General features: G+C 37.6%; 1 protein-coding gene across 10 annotated transcripts in view; it reads right to left on the bottom strand.

Annotated features, from left to right (window-relative positions):
• The window catches only part of MPDZ (multiple PDZ domain crumbs cell polarity complex component), a 128249-nt gene that overhangs the window by 90989 nt on the left and 11628 nt on the right, over positions 1-25632 (bottom strand). For all 10 annotated transcript variants that reach the window (XM_040962803.1, XM_040962806.1, XM_040962807.1 and 7 more), the window contains exons 3-8: positions 12988-13197; positions 11684-11823; positions 10866-11079; positions 9996-10124; positions 5784-5990; positions 2132-2246 (exon numbers count right to left, since the gene is read on the bottom strand). In XM_040962803.1, the coding sequence (XP_040818737.1) occupies positions 2132-2246; positions 5784-5990; positions 9996-10124; positions 10866-11079; positions 11684-11823; positions 12988-13197 (1015 nt within the window). The remainder of the gene's footprint in view (positions 1-2131; positions 2247-5783; positions 5991-9995; positions 10125-10865; positions 11080-11683; positions 11824-12987; positions 13198-25632) is intronic.

The following is a 25632-nucleotide window of genomic DNA, read 5'->3' as shown; positions in this document are numbered from 1 at the left end:
CCAGCAACCACTGGTGATTGAGAGAACCAAGGGTGGGTGTAGAATAGGTTGGGCTAGGTCTCTGCCACTACTAAGCCATGTGTGAGCTGTATCTGGGTATGGACTAGGCTTGACTGAGCTATAGCACCCAATAGTAAGAACTAGAATGGGTAAGGGCCAGTCAGGTAAGGTTACTGTTCCTGCTAGGACATGGAGTAGACTAAATAGGGCTGGCCCAGGAACCCATTGGTGTGCATAAGATCTGGCACTGGGAGAGGTTCTGATGGAGGGGCTTGGGAAACTCCTCTGTTGGGACACAGTGCCTACAGGTGCATGCAAGAACCAGGAAAGGGAGCAGCCTGGACCAGGCCAGGTTACGGTGCCGACAGGCTTACCTTTGGCTCAGGTCTGTGGTGAGCCAGGCTAGGCCACCTCATATCACCCGCTGGCAAATCGAATAGCCAGAATGGAGTGTGGGTCATGCCAGGTCAGGCTGCAATACCAGCCAGTTCACATTAGGGCTGGAAGTGGGGGCTGGCTGGGCTGGCTGGGCTTGCTGGGTTGGCTAGGCTGTAGCCCCCACCAGCATGAGCTGGAATTGAGGGACAGCTGGGCCAGGACAGGCTACAGCACCCACTGGCGAATGACGAGATAAGGCAGGCTGTGCAGGACTGGACCGCAGTGCCTAACCAGCACACATGAGACCCGGGAGTGAGTGGGTGAACTTGGTAGAAGAGCTGCAGAAAGCTCTCCTGCAGGGCCACTATTCCCATGGTAAGCATGAGACCTGGCACTGGGGCAGACCAAACTGAGCAGGGCTACAACACCTATTGGCCTACATGTAAACTGAAACAGAGACAAGCCAGGCTGGACTGACTGTACCTACTGGTACATGCATAAGTCAGAGTGGGCGAAGGTTAGTTGGGCTTTGCCACAGCATCAACTAGCAAATGTTAGCACAGGGGGAAAATTCTGTTGAGCTAAACTGCAGTGCCACCTGGAGAGTGCAAGATCCAGAAGTGGGAGTGAGCCCATTAGGGAAACAGTGGTCACCTCCCTCTTGAGTTGCCACTCTGACTGCTAAGCATGAGAACCAGGATTGAGACAGGCAGGGCTGGACAGATAGCACCCTCCAGCACAGGTGTGGGCTGGATGTGGGGGGAGGGGTGTTAAACTAGGCTTCAATGCCCATTGACATGTATGAGAGCTGAATGGGATGTGGGACAGGACCAGTCAGCTATACAAACTGGCAAGCATGGGAACAAAGACAGGGGGTGGGCCTGGTGGGCCTGGTTATTGAGGGTCGCTCCAACTAGGCTATCACTCACACTGGTTTGTGTGGGGGCCAAGTGTGTGGTAAGCAGGATCAGGCTGGACTCCAACACCCATTAGTTTGTGTAGAAGACAGGGTTGGAAACAACTGGCCCAGCAATTGCACCTAACAGAGTTCTTGTGGACCAATTTGGGCTACAAACTACACACACAAGAATCGGGTCTGGGATCACCTCAGATGAAGTTTCTTAGGGAATCATCCCAACTGAATCACAGGACTCAGAACCACAACAATGGAAGAAACTGCAGGTTCCATGGATTGACCATGGAATGCATGTATCAGAGCTGGGCCTCTTCAGTGGCTTAGATGGAGCAGTGGATAGCATATCCAGGTGCACATGGAGGATATGGCAGTCCATTGGAGCCTGTGGAGGACTCCTGGTACCACAACAGAGAACAGAGGACAGAACAAATCGACCAACTACCCCAACCAAGAATTCGCAATGAATATCTGGGCAAACAGAGACTCTAACGTGAATTATGTCAACCAGTGGAGTCTGGAGAGATTTTCATTGTGACTGGAGTGGCGAAATCGGCAGCAATACAGAACTGTTAAACTATCAAAACCACTTAAGCAGGACCCTCAGAGCATGCCCCGCATTGGTTATCCTGGGATGGTTGGGAGACTGGGTGTGGCTTCTCCCCTTATTTCTCCCCTCCCCCCAGATACAGGAAGGAAAAAAGAAAATGTGAAAACAATGGTATCATCCACTTCCCTCCAGCCCTGGACCTTTTGCATCCTAATCAAACAGGCAAAAATTATCAAAAAAAAAAATGTACACAATTTAAAAATATTAAAATACAAAATGTTTTAAATTACCTAATTTTTTATCTCCAATGTAACCAGCAATGGTAATTCCTAATCCTTGGACATTTTTCGTGAGTTCTACATCAAAGGTCTCACTTTCTTCACTTATCTGAGTAGAAGCATCAACCTACAACAAAATAAACTAATAAATATATACAGAAGTAGAGATGTGAGAAATGCGGTGTATGGGTTGGAGCTTATTATGTTAAATGAAATAAGCTAGAAACACAATGACAAATACTGTGCATTTTCTGTTACATGGAACTTTAAAAAAATAAAAAATAAATATAGTTTAAAGCAAGAAATAATTTTTAAAACTACAGCCTTAATTTAGGAATCATACAATGGCATGATACAGCATCAGAGGTTCCTACTAAACAGAGATGATTCTTAGACATGACATTCCAGAATGAGTTACACTGTTACTCAGAAAGGAATGAGAGGAATGACTGAACTGTCCATCACAGACAGCTGTAATGACTGTATGCACATCTTACAAATCAAAGTTTATATTAATGGATTCCATTTTCAGAAATGGCTAGCCTTTATTTCTAGAGAAGTCAGGCTGTAGTGCTTCGAGAGACCATCTTTTGTATTTAGACCAGTACATTCAAATCTAGCTTTGCCACTTTAACCTCTGTAAAGATCACTTTTTAGCCTGGAAAAAAAAAAAAATCCACAAGTTTAGCTACGATTTACTGAGAAGTTTCCATATAACAGGTACTTGAGATCTTTTAATTCATTGGTCCTAACAATCCATGGATGTAGGACTGATTAGTCTACCCATTTTTATGTGGAGGAGGTGAGGAACATTCATTTTTCTAAGCACAAATAGAAAGCAAGAAGCAATCTCTACAAATAATGTTTCAATCCAGATACTGTGGTTTCAGAACCCCTGCTCTAAAGTAATATACAGTAAGCAAAATCTCTAGTGCTGCTGAGAGGCAGAACTGATTGTTAACACTGTAAATATGAGTTAATAATGTATCCTGCAAAGATGTTATTAACAAACTGATGACTTCTTTGGACAACCAGTGAAATCTACCAAGGTGGTATCTTCAATTGTCCTTTTACTTGTTTTACATAGTCAAGCTTCAATATGAAAAACTATTTATAAGCAAGTGTACCTTTGCTTCATGCTGGGATGTCAGCTGAAAGCAGGTTTCTCATATGTCAACTTCTCTAACATGCATTACTGCTAGTTGCATGCCGGACTGCAAAATATTCATCAACAAACCACTGCTACTACATGTTAGTGTGAGGCTGCAGATCCTACAGAGAACCTTAAGATAAAGTAAATCAAAGCTTTGGGTCCTTACGTAGCTTGGGGATAACTAGTCAGATTTTCTTCTTTTCTTTAAACAAACTTTGTATCTCACTGATGCTTCACCTAAATAAGATATAATTTTACAATAAAGTTTCACTTATTTTTTTTTCATTGCACATAATTATCTGTGCAAACTTAGCAAAAGTTAAAAGTTTAGATAATTACCAGAAAATGACAGGATGAAATCTGCTTCAATTGAAACAAATGTGTTTTCTATTTTTAATAAGACTTATGCGAGTGCTATTTTAGAGGGTGGCAATTTGACTATCGAATGGTTTTAAAAGGGGCATCAGCTTCAGAAATGATGATATGCACAGAACAGATATTTTTCTAAGCTTTCAATTACATCAAGTCATTTTCAGTATTGCATTCATTTATATATCGCTGAATAAAATGGCTTGTTTACCACAAAAGAATGTCATTTAAATACTTCCATAAACAAGCTTTCCTTAATTCTTTCTCTTTGTAAAAATAGCAGCCAAACCCAATCCCAAAAACAACAGAATCATGGCAACTTCAAGTACTCCAATAAAGTTCCAAAGAGCTTAGGAAAAAGATTAAGATATTTAAAAAAGGAACTTGCAGTCAATGGTTAAGAAATTTTGACAGAATAAAACACAGGTGCTTTTACATGTAATTCTATTCTTAAGTACTTAAGATATTTCTATATAAAGTTACTTTGTAGAAACATTCATCCACCTTTCTCACTAGCTTAGAAAATGAAAACCTGCCAATAATTTGGACATTTTCTAGCTCTTTTTTTTAAATTTTTTTATTGTTAATCACATTGTATTTTTTTAAATTTTTTTTATTGTTAATCACATTGTATTTTTTTTTTATTTTTTTTATTGTTAATCACATTGTATTATGTGATACAGTTTTGTAGGCACTGGGATTCCCTCCACCCCTCCCACAACCCTACCCCTATGGTGGATTCCTCCACCTTGCTGCATATTCACAGTTGAAGTTCAATTGGGATTCATTCATTGCATGCATATACCTAGCACTGAGTTCAGCATCTTATTGTCCAGATAAGTTCAGCGGTTTCTAGGGGAGACCTTCTCTGGTCTGAAGGTAGAGCTAACAGAGTAAAGTCCCTGTCGGTTAAAAGCCCCTTTTGGGATTCGCTCATTTCCCTTAGCATTATAGTTTCCAGTTGGGCCCACTTAGCCACAAAGAACTGCAATTTGTTTTTTTTAATAGCTGAGTAGTATTCCATGGAGTAGATGAACCAAAGTTTTCTTATCCAATCTTCTGTTGATGGGCATTTCGGTTGCTTCCATGGTCTGGCAATTACTGATTGTGCTGCTATGAACATAGGGGTGCATGTTGGTTTGTCGTGAAACAGGTGTTTTGGATATATTCCTAGGAGTGCAATTGCTGGGTCATGTGGTATGGCTAGCTCTTTTTCATATCAAGTCAGGAGCAAAGGTGGAATGCTATGTCTATGAATAAAGTTTTGATTATAAGGTTCAAAGCTCAATGTTTGTTTTTAAAATTATGTGCCTAGGAGAAAGAAAATGCACACTTACCAAAATCTGGTAAAGTTCTGAAAAAGTATTATTGAATCAAATAAATCAGCCTTATCAACTCCTACCCAGACTACTATCACTTTTAAAGCCCCACTCATCCAAACAGAAACGAGCCTGTATCCTATGCCTAGGTTAAAGAGAGCCTTACAATTAAGAGGAAGCTCGGAATCAACATTGTATCAGTCACAGATTTCACCACACGTCAAAACATTATTCTCACAAATGTGCTGCTTCAAAGCAAAACATTTGAGGGCCAGCATCTAGGACTCCAGCACCCAGCCCTGAGTGCACCACTCCCAATTCTGTTCTCTGCTCATGAGCACCAGGAAGCACTGGAACAAGCGTGTGCAGCCCTGTCACCCACATGTGCTGGCTTCAGCCGAGCCCGTCTCAGCTGCAGTCAATCGGGAGTGAACCAGTGGATGCAAGATCTTGTTCTACATTTCTCCCTTCTTACCTTTTCTTCTTCTCCTCTCTCTGTTCTCTCTCTCTCTTTCTACTCTCTCACTCTTTCACTATGTATATGCATGTGTGTAGCACTTTGCCTTTTAAATGAGTTTCTAAAAAGTAAACAAAAATGTGAAATAAAAATCTGATATTTTAAGTAATCTATTCTCCTATTTACATACAATCTCCAGTTAATAAAATCTTACTATTACCGAAACATCTCTTAGTTGCCATTTCATTCTATTCTCTACACCATATATCAATAACAGAAGGGAAGTCTGGTTTCCAAACAAACACCTCCATTATCTAGTTCATCCAACTGCTGTGTTCTCTGATCTTCACATTTTCTGGTACTCACCCGCATCTCCAGTGGAGAAGGGGATGACGAGAAGCCGATGCCCAAGGAGGTGGGTGCGGCAGATTCCTCCATGGCACCTCTCGCAATCATCAACTTAACTCTGTTTCCACATTGCCTGAGGACTTGTGCTACTTGTTCACTGCTCATTCCTGCGAGGTCTGTATCTCCAATCTTTAGAATGTGGTCTCCACTGCATAATCGTCCATGCTGCATACAAAGAGGGTGAAGAGGTGAATTAGGATATTGCTATTGGACCAGCACCAGAGAACGCCGGTGGAAGGCAATAATAAAACACAGAAATGCTACAAATTTGCAATCACAGAACATTACATATGTGGCTGTAATAGCAATAGTCATCTAAAACATTCTAGAATCATTCAGTGTAATTGAAGAAAGTGAAATTCATCTAGAGATGATACAACCATTTCATGTTTCTACTGACCACATAGAAGGAAAAATAACTTCTAACAATTTTGAAGGATAAAAAGAAAATGCCTCTAAGATATGAAGTAAAGTTGATTTGCAAATACATTATTCAAAATGTGATATGGGATATGAGCTCGCTTGTCAGGACACCCCTTGGAATCCCTGATCCCATATCAAAGTGCTTGGACTCAGGGCCTGGTTCTGCCTCACTCTGCTAAGCACCTGCGGAGTTAGCAAGGAATGAATCAAGTACTTAGATGCCTGTCCTCCAGGCTGCTGGCTTGGATCTGGCCCTGCCCTGGCAATGGCAAACATCTGAAGAATATACTAACAAATGGGGGATCTCTATCTGTATCCCCCTTTCCGTATCTCTGTCTCTTAATAAAAAGTTCAAGAAACAGGGTCTGAGCTACAAGAAAGCACTGTGTTAACACTGTAATTTTCTGTCTGGCTATTTTAATGATGAATAGCCTCAAAGTGTTCCTCGCAAAATGAAATTCTTGAGAAATTAAATTTCAAACAGATAAGGGGAGAATAAAGCAGTCATATCACGTCCTTTAAAAGTTCACTCAATAATACTTTCCACAGTGACTTTCTGCACTGTCTAACATAGCAGTTTCCAGAGCAAGAGACAGGAAGGTGCTTGACATGGGGCTAATCCAACTGGGAAACAGAATGTGACGTGTGACTACCTTATTAGAGAATGAAATTATACTAAAGTATTTTATGTCACAATTTCATTGGACATGGCGAACTGCTAGATACTGCTTAAAAGAAAGACATAGAAAAAAATGTGTATACAACTGCGTTACATTTACACCACTACTGACAAAGTTGTCATAACAAATTTCTGAGAAACCTGGTGCTGTAGCTTAATTTCAAACACATTTGTAAAGAATAGATTAATATATGTTATAATTGAGGAGTAAAAACAGATTTATATGTTTTATACTTAAGGCAAAAGCTTTTTAAGCTAGCCAAATATGTCAAGTATAAGACAAATGATAGTGAATAAATATATTACACAATTTCCCACATGTATTGTAACAATAAGATATACTATAAAAGCCAATGCTTCAATGAACTATTGTTAGTGACAAAACTAGCCTTTGCTTCATATTCAAAGATGTTAACAACCCTTCACTACATTCTTTTTCCATAAAATCGTGTGACTACAAAACAGCTGACTTGCGTTATATATATGATTTTTTAATTATTTGTTTTATTATCTTATGCTAGAGTTCCATAGGTTCTAACTGTCCCCTAACTGCCTCCACCCCATCAATATCCCCTATATTATTATGATAGTATAAACCTTAATAAACAGTCCTAAGCACATCATTTCACTATGAAAGTGGATCCTGACATTGTAGATATAGACAAATACGCAGAGCCTAGCATCCTATTGTCACAATATATTTAACTGTTTCATTGGGAGTCCATCTTTGATTTGGAAGTAGTGATACATACTGCCTTGTATCTTCACATCTGGATATGATAATCTCTATTACAGTTACTACATATCCCCTTAAAAGCCATCAAACAAAATCAACAACAGGAAGAAAAATATGACATTTACCACAACATGAAGTTAAATAATATACCACTTAATGATTAATGTGTCACTGAAGAAATAAAAAAGAAAATCAAAAACCTTCATGAAGAGACGACATGTAGCTCTATATAGAACAAAAAGATTCAATAAAGAGACCATCTGAACTCATAACAGAATTTGGCAGTGCAGCAGGACACAAAATTAATCAACATACATTGATGCCACCAGTATACACTAATAACTCCCTGGCAGAGAAAAAAATTATAAGTATAGTCCTCTTTAAAATAGTAGAAAGGAATCTTAAATATGTTAGAATTAACCTAACCACAGGTGTGAAAAACGTTAACAATGGAAATTACAAAACATTTGAAAAAGAAATAAAAGACATTAAAATATGGAGAGATCATGTTCCTAGATCGGCAGGATCAACATCATCAAAATGTGCATATTGCCAAGAGTAATATACAGATTCAGTGCAATCCCAATTAAAATCCCAACAGCATTCTTCTCAGAAACAGAAGATACAAAAGTTCAGTTGGAAACACCAGAGACCACAAAGAGCCATAGCTATCCTGAAGAACAAAAATGAAGCTGGAGGAATCAAAATTCCAGACCTCAAGAAGCAATACAGGGCAGAGCTCATCAAAACAGTCTGGTACAGAAACAGAGGAAGATGACCAGAACAGAATAGAAATCCCAGAAGGGAGCCCACCTATAGCCAACTGATTTTTGACCAAAATAAATAAATAACCCTGAAAATAATTCAGGATCTTCAACAGATGCTCTTGGGACAACTGGGTAGCAGCTTTCTAAAGTACGAAGCAAGTCCCCCACATGTCACCTTATACAGAATTCAGCTCTAAATGTATCAAGAATCTAAATCTGCACCCAGAAATCATCAACCTATTAGAAAAAAACATAGAAAGTACTTGCCAAGATATAGGAATAGGGAAAGACATCTTACCAAAGTCACCAAAAGCACAGGCAGTTAAAGACAAAATAAACAAATGGGAGTACATCAAGCCAAAAAAAATTCTGAAGAGCAATTCTGAAAAGCAAAACAAACAAACAACAACAACAACAAAATGATGAACAAAGTGAAGAAGCAGCAATCAACAGAATGGGAGAAAATCTTTGCACACTACTCAGCTGAGAGGGGACTAACATGCAGGATTTACAAAGAGCTTCTGAAACCTGCGACAGCAAACAACTCTGCAAACAAATGGGCATAGGAAACGGACAGATAGTTTTCAAAAGAATAAATTCAAATGACTATTAGACATATGAAAGGATGCTCAGACTAAAATCACACTGATGTTCACCTAACTCCAGTGAGATCAGCCTACATTAAGAACTCTGCTAACAACACCTGCTGGCGTGGATCTGGGAAAAAGTGTACCCTCCTTCACTGTTGGCGGAAATATAGGCTAGTACAAGCACCATGGAAGTCAGTGTGGTGAGTGTTAAAATAACTGAAATTAATCTGTCATATGACCCAGCTATCCCCTTCTGGGAATAAATCCAAAATAAATGAAATCTGCATATAAGAAAAGAATCTGTAATCCTACACCTACAGCAGCACAATCTACAACAGCAAAGACATGGAAACAACCCAGAATCCCAACCAAACAGGAGCAGTTAAAGAAACTGTGGTACATCTGCTCCATGGACTACTACTCAGCCATTAAAAAAGACATTTGTAATCAAATAATCACAACTAATGACCATTACGTTCAGTGAAATAAGTCAATCCCCAAAGGACAAATATATGTTGTCTCTGATAATAAGGCAACCTTCAGGCAAAATATAAGATCAATAGCTCTTTCAATACTATCATATCATGGTTTTAATATTTTGTTTTTAGTTTCATTTCTTCAAAAAAGTTTACTTATTAATTCCTTCACTGATGCATAGGTCATACATTAGCATAAATATGATTTTTCTAAAACAAAGAGAAGCCACCTCTGCAAAGGTAAAACCCATAACCCTGCCTTTGTTCTCTTTATCCTAACGTGCCAAGTCCCTTCTCTAGAACTGTATCTAAGACGAAGGAAACTTTTTAAACATCTATCCCCACTCTTGTAAGAAAAACTTTCATGGTAAACACAATAAAACAGAAGATTCTTTGACATTATCTAGGGACAAAGTTTGTTCTTTACAGGAAGTTTTAAAAGATATATTTTAAAAATTAATTCTTTAAATGCCATAGAAGACATACTGCAGCAGCTCACCTGATCAGCTACCCCTCCAGGCAAGATGGTTTTTACGATCACACCAGTTGCTTTTCCTCCTATGATGCCAAATCCCAGACCAGAACCATCATTCACCAGTTCAATGGTTTCCACATGCTGCCAGTGAACCTGAAAACAAAACTCCTGTAAGAACTTACACCATGTATAAAACATTCAAACTTCATATCAGAGATTTGGGGGATTAGTGTTTCATTAATATCAAATAACTGAATTCAGACATGATAAGAACTCCAAGGATGGCCCCTTTGTTTAATACACTCCCTTAAAACACACTATTGCTATAAGCCGTCTTAAAATTATCAATACACCAGTACAATGATTGCATTTTACCAGTTTGATAGACACTGACTTTCAAGATTCTAAAAGAATTTCTTTTGAAAAGGGGAGCTGAGGGGAAGACACAGACACACAAAAAAATCCTGTCACCCTCAAGAATGAAGGTCTTCACCATAATCCTGCCTTGGGGCAAGATTCCAAATCCCATGATCTCTTAGAGTCATTCACAGCTAACTGTAACAGTATAATTGCGTGATTTACAATCAAGATTCTATCTGTCTACAGATAAAATCGATTTTGTCAAAGGAGTACTGTTAATTCTTCTTTTCCTGTTTTGCAAGGAATGCCATCAAATTAAAAAAAAAAAAAAACTACAGGAAGAAAAGTAAAGGTTGTCTTTGAAGGTTGTTTTTGAATCATAATTACACAAATATTGCAGGCTGAGAAGGGACAAAAGAATAAAAAAGCAAACACTCAAGAAGCACAAAGAACCTACACGCATCGGAAACCTGATGACAACCAGAAAGAACTAGAAAACAGATTAGGTTCCTGGTGAAAGCCTCGGGTACTCACGGGATTTGAGTGGGCCGAGACTGTGCTGGCCGCCGATGGAGACCGGGAGACCACTGGGCTGATCACTGGCGGCCTGGAGCCCCTGGCGATAACCAGCTGCACAGTATCTTTGGCTTTCTGCAGGATGCTGATAGCTTGCTGATGAGTGATGGTTTGGTCCAATGCCTGCCCGTTGATAGCAAGGATCTGATCGGTTTCCTTCAATCTCCCATCTCTATCAGGGATGGAAAAGGCGGGGAAAGACACTGGACAGTTGTCAAGGGAAAGGACATTCTCTAAAACTTACTTTCAGATTGTTTTCAATTCTGTTCTCTGATCTCCACACCAATTTAATAGCAGGCAATTCTGCTTTTAAAGATATAGTAGTAGAATTCCGTAGCTCCAAAGCTACTTCCTAATCAACTATTCCCATTAAAATGCCTTCACCATTTCAGCTGCTCACTCAACCTACATATTAAATATTGAATATTGCTCTTTAAAAAATGAAAGTGTAGATGCATATATTGACTTGTTGCTATGATAATTGTAAGACTCAAATTATCATAAATGATTACTAATTTTAAAGTCTCATCAAAAAGAGCTCATTTAATAACCATGAAAATAATGTTGAAATTTCTTACTAAAATGCAATTAAGTTAATGACTGTATTTAAAAGCTAATCTCATTTCAAAACACTTGCTGTTGTTCACAACAATGTTACCATTTCTAAAAATGGATTATCAGTAGGTCCCATTCAGGTTTTTTGCTGATCCAGATTTTTCTCCTATGTTTCAAAACCTTCTGAATGTGGTCTCAGAAAGATGCTGCATCCCTCTCACCTGTGAGCCACACTGCCCTCCTGAATTTCTTGTACAAATATTCCCAGCTCTCCCCTGTTTTCACTTCTTAAACCCACAACACTAAATCCAAGGCCTCCACATGCAGGTTTGAGGAGTTCAAAAACTTCTACATGGCGACCCTGGTCAGAAAATAAAACAGGAAATAAAAAGTAAGAGTAAATTACTGAAAACAAAAACAAAAAAATATTTCTTATTAGCTTATTAAGCAGCACTGTTTTTTAATTAAAAAAAAGTTTTGGGGCCCGGCGGCATGGCCTAGTGACTAAATTCCTCGCCTTGAACGCCCTGGGATCCCATATGGGTGCTGGTTCTAGTCCCGGCAGCTCCACTTCCCATCCAGCTCCCTGCTTGTGGCCTGGGAAAGCAGTCGAGGACGGCCCAAGGCTTTGGGACCCTGCACCTGCGTGGGATACCCAGAAGAAGTTCCTGGATCACTTGGGGAGTGAATCATCAGATGGAAGCTCTTTCTCACTGTTTCTCCTCCTCTCTGTATATCTGAATTTCCAATAAAAATAAATCTTAAAATTTAAAAAAAGTTTTGAAGTCATTTGTAGTATGTGCTCCCTATAATGGAAATTTTATTTGTTCCAAGTACAGCATCAGCTGCTCAATTTAAAATACAATGGAACATTGCAGCTTCGGGAAGCCACGACTTGTGAAATCAACATCCCTTATCGAAAAGCCAGTTAAAATTACAGTAACTCCACTTCAGGTCCAGTTTCCTTTTTTTTTTTAAGATTTATTTATTACTTTTTATTTGAATGGCCGATTTTTACAGAAAGAGAAGGAGAAGCAGATTGACAGGTCTTCCACTCACTGGTTCACTCCCCAAATGATCGCAATGGCCGACGCTGAGCTGATCAGAAAACAGGAGCCAGAAGCGTATTCTTGGCCTCCCACGTGTGTACCAGGGCCTATGATCTTAGGCCTTTTCCCACTGCTTTTCCTGGCCACAGGCAGAGGGTTGGACCAGAAGTGGAACAGCCAAGACATGAACCGTGTCGATAGCGATCCTGTGCTTGCAAGTAGAAAATTAGACTGCTATGCCATTTTGCAGCTGTCTCCCACTCTCCAATTTCATTCCAATACACATGGGACAGCAGTAGATGATGATTAAGTATTTGAGAAAACAAAAAATGTACCAAAATAACAAATCAACTTCTCTTATTATACTATCCTCAGATGTTATAAATGTCACTCTATTCCTTAAATGATCCAGAGCTTGACCAAACTCTTCAGAAAATTATATACCTATCACAACAAGCACAAAGAAATGCTCTTACCTGGGCCATATTTTTAATCAGCTGCTCAAATTCTTCAGATGCAGTTTTTCCGTTGATGTGTGGACTACCAGATCTTGTAAATGCTTCCATATGCCCATTGGTTGGGGATAATGAAAATGACTCACTTTGCAGAGTAGGAAGCACAGCTGGATTGAGGTGGGGAATGTGGGCATATTCAACATTTGAAGTTGTACAGCTTGCAATGGTCACCTACAAATAACAGATTCTTAATAATTTCGACATTCTATAAGCTGTTTCATAGAAACCATCCCAAGAATGATAATAAAGTACAGGTACAATTACAAAATAATCCTACTCTTTCACTCAACAATTTTATTTTAGGAAATATTAGACAAAAAGATAAACTATTTCCAGTTTTCAACATCAGGATACTCCTTAAAACAGACATAAAAAATACATGTCACACTATTAAGCGAAAAAGCTCTTTATCAAACAACATGGATAGTCTGAACTAATACACACTTAAAAGGAGGCATTTGTGTGTGGTTTAAACATCTTGAAGACTAGAAGCAGGTCATTTCTGACGGGATTCTAGAAGGCCACTTGCTTTCCACATTGCACGTAAGAAATAAACACTTTGTTCAAAGGAAGAGTGGGATTTCATTCCCTTCTACTAAAAAGTAACTTCTAAACCTTGGAAACTCCCAAGTCCACCGGAATATCTTTGTTTCTCATGAGGCCACCGGGTCTTCTGACAGAAGCCCAATTTCTGAGTCTATATTCAATCATACACACAATCATACAATCATGCCTATGAAATAAAACCTAATTCAACAACAACAACAAAAGACAAGACTTTGGACACCAAGCTCAGGGGAGGTTCCTGGGTTTATAATGCTCAATATACACCATCACCCATAAATCCTGGAAACTCAATGCTTCCCCAGAAAAACAGAACCTGCCCATTGGGAGCCAAACCACACTTCATACCACAAATCTCTTCTGCTGTAGCTAAACTGTATCTTCCTCTGATACTAGGCCATAATCATGAATAATATATTTCAAAACATTCTGTATGGGGGTCCGGCACAATAGCTCAGTGGCTCTTTATCTTTGCAAGCACCTGGATCCATATGGGTGCCCTTCATGTCCCTGATACTCCACTTCCCATCTAGCTCCCTGCTTGTGACCTGGGAAAGCAGTCAAGGATGGCCCAAAACCTTGGGACCCTGCACCCGCGTGGGAGACCCAGAAGAAGCTCCTGTCTCTTGCCTTTAGATCAGCTCAGCTCCAGCCATTGCGGCTGCTTGGGGAGTCAACTAGCAGAAGGAAGACCTTTCTCTCTGTCTCTCCTTCTCTCTGTATATCTGACCTTTCAATAAAAATAATTAAATCCTAATAAAAAAATTCTGAATGACCTTTCGGTAAATTATCAAAACTGAGGGTGGCTTTAGTAACCTCCTTCTTGCAGGTGGCATCACAATGGTGCTCATGCATATACTTTTCTCTTTAACTTTGCATGTGAACCTCAGCTCCCTGCAGGTGTATCAGAGTTGCTGGGAAGGGCCAGTTATCTGCAGTCCTATGCCCTGATGTACAGATTGAACCGGAAAGAACAAGAGACAGTTTCATTTTGAATAAAAAAATCATTTGCCTGCACTGCTTACGAAGTCCTATAATTTAAAGTACCATAATTTAAAAAGGAATAAGTCAATTCTAATTTCATAATTCTGTAGGGTGTCAAAAGTGTGATTTTTTACATTTAACCATATTTCAGAAGTATTCATCCACCCCGATTGGCTCACTCTGTGATGTTCTCTCCAAGCACTGCCCCTCACATTCCAGTCTTGCAAACTTCTCTTCTGCTCTTCAACCTGCTAAACCACTCACTCCATCAGTCTTGCCCAAATACCCACATGATTACTTCTTTCATCCCAGTATCCATAACTACACCTTACAAAAGTCCTCTCTGGCAACCCTAACCTAGAGCACTTCAATCACCACATTTCTTGAGTTAACCCTTAGGCTACTTGGCCTTCAAAGCATTCAGTACCACCTGACAAGGTTCCATGCCAGCTGATGGAAACAAATTAGAATGTGAAATTCTTCAACAGCAGGATGGCAATTTCATTTGCTATATCCTCAATCTTTCTAAAATGTGCTGTGCAGTTACTTTGTGTGTATCTGCAAGGAGTGAATAAGGGTACACATAAGAGTACCCAGATCTGATGACCCAGTTCCTGTTTAGTACTAATACAGAATCTGAGAGGCAAAAGTTCAAGCATTTGGCCTCCTGACTCCTATGTGCAATAGAACTCCAGGCACTGTATGTATTTGGGGAATGAATCAAAATAATAAGAAGTTATTTTATTCTTTCTCCCTTTCTGACTCACTGACTTATACTCTCACTTCACTCCTGCTCTGTCCTTCTCACTATCATTCCCTCCTGAGTAATACTTTCAGGATAAATGCTAACTCCTTTTACACATCTACTCTGATCCACTTTCCCTAAGAAAAACTCCCAATACAAATGGCGTCACTTCGCAGATGACACAATGATGCAAACTTACACACCTAATAAGTAATATGAGACCTGGTCATTTTTCTCATCATGGTATCCCTATTATCTTTGTATTATACACAAAACACACAGATATATACATATACATATATATATATATGAGAAACTATCTAAAAAGCATCCACTGACAGATGTTTCACAATATGTCACCAATCCATACATGAGTTTGTTACCTGTCTTTAAAAATAAGATAAAAAAACAACTTCTTAACTTACCACAGTTACCAAAAATTCCACTATTTTATTGGCTATCTACAATCACACATGAAAAAAAGAGATCAATGTGTTGAGAACAGGCTTTTGGGAATCCTTTCAAATGCTTATTTTTAAATCTACAGCAGGCATGATCAATTATTATTTTTTCAAAAGCAAGCTTTCGATGCCAAGATTGATTTTTTTTTAATCCTGAGCCATGGCAACACCAGTAAAGTCTGCCAGCAGAAAATACACCACTCAGGTTGAAGCAGATGGCATAACGAAATATGTGACAGGCTGAAGATCCCACACACTAGGAGCTAATGCCGATGGTATGTTTGCTTAGGAAAAAATATTTGGACTTCTGCTATGGTAAGTCAGAATGAACAAATCATATTCCAAGAATAGAGGAACTATATATGTAAAATTAACTACTCTGTAAAAGCTCTGATACTATGGAAGACTAAGTGTTAAGGCATTCCAAGCTTAAAGTTAGCAGGAGCAGTACAACAAGAGAACCATATTAAAGCAGTTCGTATCAGCTGTCTTCTACTAATTTGCTAATATTTGATGAATGTCAAGGAACCCCTGCTTCCTTCCAGCACTTGAGATTCACAAAATATAAAAATTAAGATAGGGTCCAGCACCGTGGCTCAACAGGCTAATCCTCCACCTGTGAACCACCAGCATCCCGTATGGGCAACTGCTTGTGCGTAGGCTGCTCCAGTTCCCAGCCAGCTCTCTGGTTATGGCCTGAGAAAGCAGCAGGGATGGCCCATGTCCTAGGAACGCTGAACCTAAGAGAAACACGTGGAAAGAGTTCCAGGCTTTGTATCTGATGAGCTCCAGAGCTGCAGCCATTTGAGGAATAAACCAGTGGATGGAAGATCTTTCTCTGTGCATCTGTCTTTCCAATAAAATAAATAAATATCTTAAAGAAAAAAAAAACCAGAGATGATTTAAAACATTTGATTAGTTCATCATACAAAGTCTTATTTTTTAATTGCTTAAAATTGGCATACATACGAAAATTTACAAAGATACTTAATACTTCTGCTGTGACCATTAGCTAAAATGGTTTTCAATTGAATTCTCTTTGATTAACAAGATTGAATTCCAGTTGCCTGGATGGGTCTGTTCTTAGCAGACATGCTATAAATGTTTAATAAAAAGATCCTGACTCCCATCCTGGTTCATAGAATACAAAACAAACAGAAGCAAATACAAGTATCTGGTGATGTTTATATACAGATAAACAATCTGTATAATTAACGCAAGATGTAAGTAAGCGAGCAAAAGCCACCAAATAATTATCTGTTCGTTGTTGAACTTCTGGCTGAGTATCTCAGTCTACAAAGGGCTTTTATGTGCTTAGTAGATAAAACTATACTAATTGATTTATGGATTTTAATTGGTGCTATTATTAAAACATACCTTCAATAAGATGATGCAATTTGTTCAAGTGAAATGTTTGAATATTTTGTGAAAGGCAGATGAAACACCCACTCATGATTTTGAATTATAACAGAAGAATTATAAGAGAAGTATATCTTACAAAGTCCGAACCAATCTAATTGGTTTGGTTTTTCCAAAAGGTCAGATAAAGCAGAAATCATTACAAAAGATATATATTTCCTTTGTTTCAGCCTAATATATTTGGTAGTCAGTTATTAACACCTTGAGATACAGGTAAGATATTCTTTTTTTTTTTTTTTTTATTGGAAAGGCGGCTATACAGAGAGGAGAGACAGAGAGGAAGATCTTCCGTCCGATGATTCACTCCCCAAGTGAGCGCAACGGGCCGATACTATGCCGATCCGAAGCCAGGAGCCTCTTCCGGGTCTCCCACGCGGGTGCAGGTTCCCAAAGCTTTGGGCTGTCCTCGACTGCCTTCCCAGGCCACAGGCAGGGAGCTGGAAGGGAAGTGGGGCTGCTGGGATTAGAACCGGTGCCCATATGGGATCCCGGGCATGCAAGGCAAGGACCTTTAACCACTTGCACCACCGCGCCGGGCCCAAGATATTCTTTAATATGGCTCAAAAAGGAGATGCTGCTACCTTCTTGAAAGATAAACCTTGCTCACAGAATATGTTAGTTTATAAAAAAGAAAATGTTACTATCGTCAAAATGTCATCCTGTATTTGGGCATTTAAAACAGAACTTGATTGAGGAAAGTGTCTAGATTTATGAGAGACCGTTCCTCAGTGCTTTACCTCAAACTAAATCTAAACCTCAAACTAAATCTAAACCTCAAACTAAATCTAGCTGGAGGGAGTGTTAAGGAAACAATCTGAAGGCACAAACAACGTTCTGCTCTCAGTTAACATATCCTACACAAAAAAACGGACAGCATATTCCCAGCTAGCTACCATCAAAAGATGGTAGGGGAAAAAAAGACTCTTAAATCCATATTATCAGCAATTCTGCTTAATACAAGACTCAAAATTTCAGGTAATGCAATAAAGAAAAGTATGAAAATGTTTAAAGACATAATGGTTTCTTTAATGTCTTTATACATATTTGTGAACCATGAGAATCAAAATGAAACTGCAACAGTTTATTGGCATGGATAAATGAATTTAGTAAGGCCAGTGGAATATAAAATCAAAAGTATTAGAAAAAGTTATTTTCTCTAGAAAGAAAGATTCAGAAATTGATCTATACAGGTATGATTTACAACAAGAGTATAGTTGTATAGCAAAAAGAACTTAGTTTGAATAAATGGTCCTGAGTCAAATAAATGTTTAACAGAATTATAAACATCCATATCCACATATTTTTATTTTAAATTTTAAAGATCTATTTATGCATCTATTTATTTGTCTGAAAGGTAGTATATGAGAGAGACAAAGAGAGACCCATCTCTCACCCACCACTGGTTCACTTCCCAAATGGCCACAACAGTTAGTTCTAGGCCAGGCTGAAGCCAGGAATTAAGAACTTCATCTAATCTCTAACACTAGTGGCAAAAGTGCATGTGTTTGAGCCATCATCCACTGCATTCCCAGGCACATTAATAGGAATCTGGAATAAAACAGCAGCCAGCACTCAGTATGGGAAACTGACATTCAAAGTGGCACCTTACTCACTGTACCACAATGTTGGCCCCATACATAAATACTTTAACTGCACAGCATACCAGGTCCAAATTTTAGGATGTAAATCAATAAACTTTTGAGATAAAAGCTTTAATTAAATTCTTGGCCTTGCCAAAGATTTCTTAAACATAGTAGCAAAACAAACAATTAAGTGAATGTCAATTAATAAATAGTTTGAGAAACTCAACTATATGAAGATAAATTGTGACCATTAGACAATATGATTAAAAAGTAAAACGTCAAAACAAAAGGGGGGGGGGTTAAAATAGAGGCACACAATGCCCATCAAAGAAATTGTATTAAATATGTGCCCAGAATTGTTATAAACCATTAATAAAATGACTGGCAAATTATAAATACTAAAATGACCAGCCAGCAATTAAGAAATAATGAATAACATTAGTCATCAAGAAGGTACAGGGCCAGGTGGTAGCCTAGTGACTAAAGACTTCACTTTGCATGCACCAGGATCCCATATAAGCGCCAGATCTAATCCTAACAACCCAGCTTTCCATCCAGCTCCCTGCTTGTGGACCTGGGAAAGCAACCAAGGACGGCCCAAAGCCTTGGGACCCTGTACCTGTATGGGAGACCTGGAAGAAGCTCTGGGCTTCTGGCTTCAGATCAGCTTAGCTCTGGCCATTGCAGCCACTTGGAAAGTGAACCTGCAGATGGAAGATCTTCCTATCTGTCTCCCTCATCTCTGTAAAATCTAAGTTTCCAATAAAAATAAATGAATATTTTAAGAACCATAAAAAGGTAGAAATTAAAGCAATAAGTTAGTATCACAACATACTTGCACAAAGGCTAAAATTGGCGAAAAGTACATTTAAACTGACAGTAGTACTATATCAATACAATAATGTGGAACAAAAAATGTTTATACATGATTAAAAAAATAATTGATCCATAACTAATCTGGAAGTTTGACAGGGTCTACTAGTGCTAAATGCAGGGCTGAGTAATTCCAATCTGAAAACACAAAATAATTTAAAGTCTATAACTTTTTGAGTGCCAACATGATACCACAAGTGGAAAATTCCACACCTAACCTTGTGTAGAAACCACCTTTGGGCTATGTGTGTAAGGTGTAGAGGAAACATAATGTATTTTGTTTTTGGACTTGAATCCTGTCTCCAAAGCAGCTCATTATATGAGAATATTCCAAATATCCTAAAATAATCAACATTTGAGACACTTTCGGTCCTAAAGTATATTACAGAGAGAAATTCCACTTTTATATATTCCAGAACCAAGAAATTTGATTCGTTATAAAACATCCAAAGCATTCTCATACTTATAAAATTTAAAAAGTTTAAATGCTCGCAACTTCATTTTATTTTAAATCCAAGAACAGGGAGAAATTACAAAGAGGGCAAATGTATTTTGGTATATTCAACTACTAGAAAATAAGAAACAGTTATAGCCAAAAACAAAAGCACAAATGAATCTCACAAAGTTAAAACTACAAAGCAGGACACAGGCATGTGTGTTACTTACAGAACATACTTACATGAAATTCAAATAATTCCCTATGCGATAAAAGTGAAAACAGTGGTTCATTTCAGCGAGAAAGCTGGTTAGGGAACACAGAAGTGTACCAATAAGCATAGGTAACTTTCTGCATTTTAATTTAGGAGACGAATATTTGTATATACACAATTTATAATAATTCCTTCAATTAAACAATATTTTCTTTAGCGGATGCTATTTATTAATTTTTTTAAGATTAATTCATTTTTATTGGAAAGTCAGATTTTACAGAGAGAAGGAGAGATAGAGAGGAAGATCTTCCATCTGCTGGTTCACTCCCCAAGTGGCCACAATGGCCGGAGGGGAAACCAACCTACAGCCAGAAGCCTTCTTCCAATCCTCCCACATGGGAGCAAGGCCCTGAGGCCTTGGGCTGTCCTCCACTGCTGACCCAGGCCACAGGAAGCAGCAGCCGGATGGGAAGTGGGACCGCTGGACATGAACCAGCGCCCAGATGGGATTCAAGCAGGTTCGAGGCAAGGACTTTAGCTGGTGGGCAACTGTGCCAGGTCCTATTTATCAATATTTGTTAAAGGTTGCGAAATAAGTCATATCATCAGAGAACCGAATCTGATGCACTCCAATGAATGACAGACAAACACATTTCTAAAGAAATCAAGCAGAAGCAGCAGACTTTATATCAAGCTATACATTTCTGATCAGGAATTTGCCCCAAAGTGAATATAGAGCTGGACACGTAAAAATGAAGCTTTGTGTATTACTTCAGTGGAAGACGCTACCTGGCCTTGATGCACATGCAGTTACTTAATTTCCATTCCCAGACTTAATTTTTGAGTAAAGAATAATTCTGGGCAAAGATGTTTTAACTTCCATTCCCGATTTGTGCTTGTCTTCGTCAAAGATCATACATATTCAAGCTTTTAGTCATTTCATTCCATACTAAACTATAAGGAAAAAATGACTACTATGTTATAAATTTACACTAAAATACACTGGTATGTAGCTGATGTAATTGGGAACATTCGAAATTATGAATTGCTTTTGTCTTTTTTCAACAATACACTGTATGCTCTAAAATCACTGCTACTTGAGAACTAAATAGATCAATGCTTTCAATATTTTGACCCTATAAATACAATAGGATACATACAATTTGGCACAGAAAATATTCAAAATATATAGAGTCATTTAACCTATTGCAAAATATTGAAATATTGGCTTCTTATATTTCATGTATCACTCTGGTCATTTGCTCAATTTTAATGGTTACCATCAATCTTTCCAGAGGTACCAACTCAACTAAGAAACTGATTGCTCAGGATCAAGTTTAGTTTCCTACAGCGTATTTATATACATTATACAAGCTTGGTTTATGGTCTTATCATTTTGGCTAATTCTGAATGCATACCATGGACGCAAGAATAAAACAACCCATAAAAGAATAAAATGGATAGATTTAATGGATTTTTATTTCGATCATCCAAAACATAAAATGTATGTTGTCTTGAATTGTCAACTAGAAAAAAGGATCATTATTTATTAGTCTTGGTTTTGCTAGCTTTTAAGACAAAACTAGAAACAAAGATTCCTTTTTTGATTTCTCAATTTTTAATTTATTTGCTACGCTTTAACATGTGGAAATAAGAAAGCATGCTGGGGAGGTAGCTGTAACAGGTGTACCTCTTAGAAATGCAGACTTTTAAAATATTAATCCACACCTTGTCTTTCCTTCTTGTAGAGCAAGACATTTCTTGTGAATTTACAAAAATGTTATAAAACACTTCCTGGAATTGAGCCCAAATATGAAATGAAAGATGGTAGGACACTGAAAATATTGAATGATATACAACACCTAACATGAATCCAATCAGAGGGGGAAAAAATGCTTTCCACATAATAGTACTACATTTCAAGCTTGCAACCTAAGGAGGCTTCCATGCCCATAAATCTTTCAGAGAAACAGCAGAGTTTGGCTCTGATGTATTATTGAAGAAGCAAATCCATGCACAGTAATTCATGGTGGCACTCTGATTTAATGATCCTAATTTTTAAAGCTAATTAAAGAAATTGAGTTGCACGTTCAAAAGGGATTAGCTTAATATGACAAGACTGTTCTGGACATAAAGTAGCTTACAGATTGTGAACAACACAAGATAGAAAATGGAGCAGTGAGTTTTGAGAAAAATGTTTTTCAGATAAAAGCAGCTTCATTTTACATAATTTATTGGACCTACCTTTCATGTGTCCAAGCATTTATATAGTGCCTACAATATCTGACATATGATAATATGTGACAGAGATATAATGGTCCTATAAACTTACTCTGTGAGACTTAGTACACTCAACTACTCACATAAGACATATTTCCTTTCATGGCTATGAATCCTCAAATAGCAAAACAAGCATGGTCTAGATCCCAAGTTATAATTTGTAGCTAACCTTAAAGTAATCTTTAACCATTGTTGGATGATAAATCTAAAAGATAAAGGTATTAAATTTAGAAAATAATTCCTCAGCCCAAGAATGGCTAAGGAGTTATTGTAATCAAGATGCAAAACTTGCCCCTATTTAGATGCACATGCCCAGTGTCTGTGTCATCTTTATTTTGAAATTCTCCAGTGATAAAAAGGATAAAGTACCAACCATAAAATGTAAAATGAAAGACAATAAATACTTAACGTCTAAGGAAGGGAATTAATTAGAGCATATAGAATTTTTGACTTTTCTCCTTTTTAAAGATTCATTTACTTTTCTTGAAAGTCATAATTGAGAGAAAGAAATATTTGAGTGAAAGAGAAATTCCATCCATTGGTCCGTGCCTCAAATGGCTGCAATGACCAGAGTTGTGTTGGTCTGAAGCCATGAGCCAGGGACTTCTTCTAGGGAGCCAAGGCCTTGAGCCATTTCTCAGCTGTTTTCCCAGGCCATTAGCTGCTAACTGGACCAAAAGTAGAGCAGCAGGCACTCAAGCCAGAGCAAAGGTGGGATACCAGCAACGCAGGTGGATTTGTCAGCCAAGCCACTCTGCCAGCCCCAAGGACTTTCCATTTTGATATACAGAATGTATATTGTATATTGATGATCAATAATCTGTCCAAAACAAGGCAGAGGGTTGTGGCCTATTAAGTGGCAAGATCGGGTACAAAACTACAGACTTTTATGTTTGTAAACTATTTTGCCATCTAGAAGTTTGTTATTTTATAATGACAAAATTTTGACACAAGGCTTGCATTCTATGAAGATTTTATTCAATCTTACAATCACAAAATTAAAAATAATTAAAATCAATCTGCAAGTCTTCCTCTACTAAAATATCTACCCATGCAACATGACGAAAAGTAGTCCATTTATAAGTTAATGTTATTTTAAGAAAGGTTCAAAAGCAGAATTTCTAGAAATACTGTTAAATGAAAGACTATTATTCCTTCCAATTTCATAAAGTACAAATTTAAATTTGGAGGCAAAGATTGAAAAGTCATTTGAATTTAAACCAGTCAGTTTTGCTCTAGACTCCTTTCATTACTGTCACAAAAGAAATTTAAGTTTGCAAATAGAAAAAAAAAAAATAGAAGTTCTATGATAAAATAAAGTATGGACTTTTTTTAAAACCTATTCCTATAGCTTCTACTGAGATTCTAATTTCCAAAATTAAGAGCTCTTTTTCAATCATCTTTGATTTTTTTGGTAGAAGTTTTATTATTTAGTATTGCTATAATTGAAAAATGAGAAAAAACAGAACCTACATTTTTGTCAATACCTCTCATAAAAAGCAACAGTCTCCATCCTTTAAATAAAATTAGGTATTTCTGGATAGAGTAGAAAAAACTTTTAATTTTTAAAATCGTATTTTTTAGTAAGTATGTCATTTTAATAGCCAGATTCAAAATTATAGCGAAATAAAATACATTTCCTCTACATAATTAAAATACATGGCTGTCCTAGAAAAAAGCATTAATTTTGGGTTGCAAGCTGAAATAGCCACTTTTTTTTATAAGTATCACACCTGAAAAAAATGACCCCAAAAATTGTTATGATTAACTACACCTATATATGAAAAAATTTTTTTTCAAAAAGTAAACAAAAGGAGCATGTCACTTTCAGGAAAACAACTAAAAGCAATTGTTACAAATAGTAAGATTTGGACTTGCCAATGAAAATTAGAATTGTGCAACATTTGTATCCGACACAGTGTGCCTGACACCTCTCCATAACTTACAGACTTTGTGGATAAGATCCCAATGACATTAGCAAGTATAATACTACATTATATGATAAAATAGGAAATGTCATTTTTCCACTTTTCAAATTTTTTAAATGGCCGGTGAGATACAAAATTGTGCTTCAGGCCAAGAGAGGCAGACAGACATGATGGTAACAAAAGTATAAAATATGCATGGATTTGATTTCAGATTCTACATTCCAATTAGCTTGTAAGCAACTATCACAAGTTTTGGTACATTATCAAATGGAGACATGAACAATTATCCTAAAAAGCTACATCCTGCCTCAATTCTCAGATTGCAGATTTGTGTGAAGTCAGACTTTTCTCCATGTATATCAACTAAAACTACAAATACAAACAAATTAAATATGGGTACATACACACACACACACATAAAAATTGAAGAATGTGCAAAAATCTAAAACAATGCCACTCTTCCATGATTTTAAAAGCATGTAATGACCTTACTAGTTGAGCGAAACATCAGATTCTTTTGGAGTATAATAAAATGTTCTACCTCAAAGCACCAAAAGTATCAAAATTAAATAAACTGATCTGTTTGAAACCCAGTCAATATTTTAGTAACTAAAAAATTTTGAAACACAAATGACATCTGAAATTTTGTAGTGTTGTTCCTACCGGTCTCGCATTTCAGAAGACAAAACCGATTGTTTACAATCTCTTTAGAAAAAAATAATGTAAAATGAACCTGACACACAAGTATCAATTCTATGGAATGGACACAAGAATATTATCGGTCACACCGCCCCTCGGTCCCACCACTACCTTGTATACTTAAAATCTACAAAAACTACAAGTAACATCAGAATAAAAGTGTTGGCTTTTGCAATACTTTCCTACTAAAACTTAAGAGAAATGAGAAATCTAGGGGAGAAACGACAAATATTAATGACTTTGACTCTATATGATATCCAGGGTATGTACATTTACCCTCTGAAATGTTACTGACTTTCATTTTATTTGCTCTTTACTTAAAGACTAGAGGATTCAAAAGCAATGTAAAAGTGAAACAAACAAACAAAATCACTGTTTCAGTTTCAGACCTGAGTTCTTCTCCTAAATGGGTAGTCCAAA

Source organism: Ochotona curzoniae, unplaced genomic scaffold, assembly GCF_017591425.1.
Source record: "Ochotona curzoniae isolate NIBS_2020 unplaced genomic scaffold, NIBS_Ocur_1.0 scaffold_3208, whole genome shotgun sequence".
Classification (NCBI taxonomy): domain Eukaryota; kingdom Metazoa; phylum Chordata; class Mammalia; order Lagomorpha; family Ochotonidae; genus Ochotona; species Ochotona curzoniae.
Note: the sequence above shows the minus strand (reverse complement) of the source record. Positions and strands in the feature narration are given on the sequence as shown.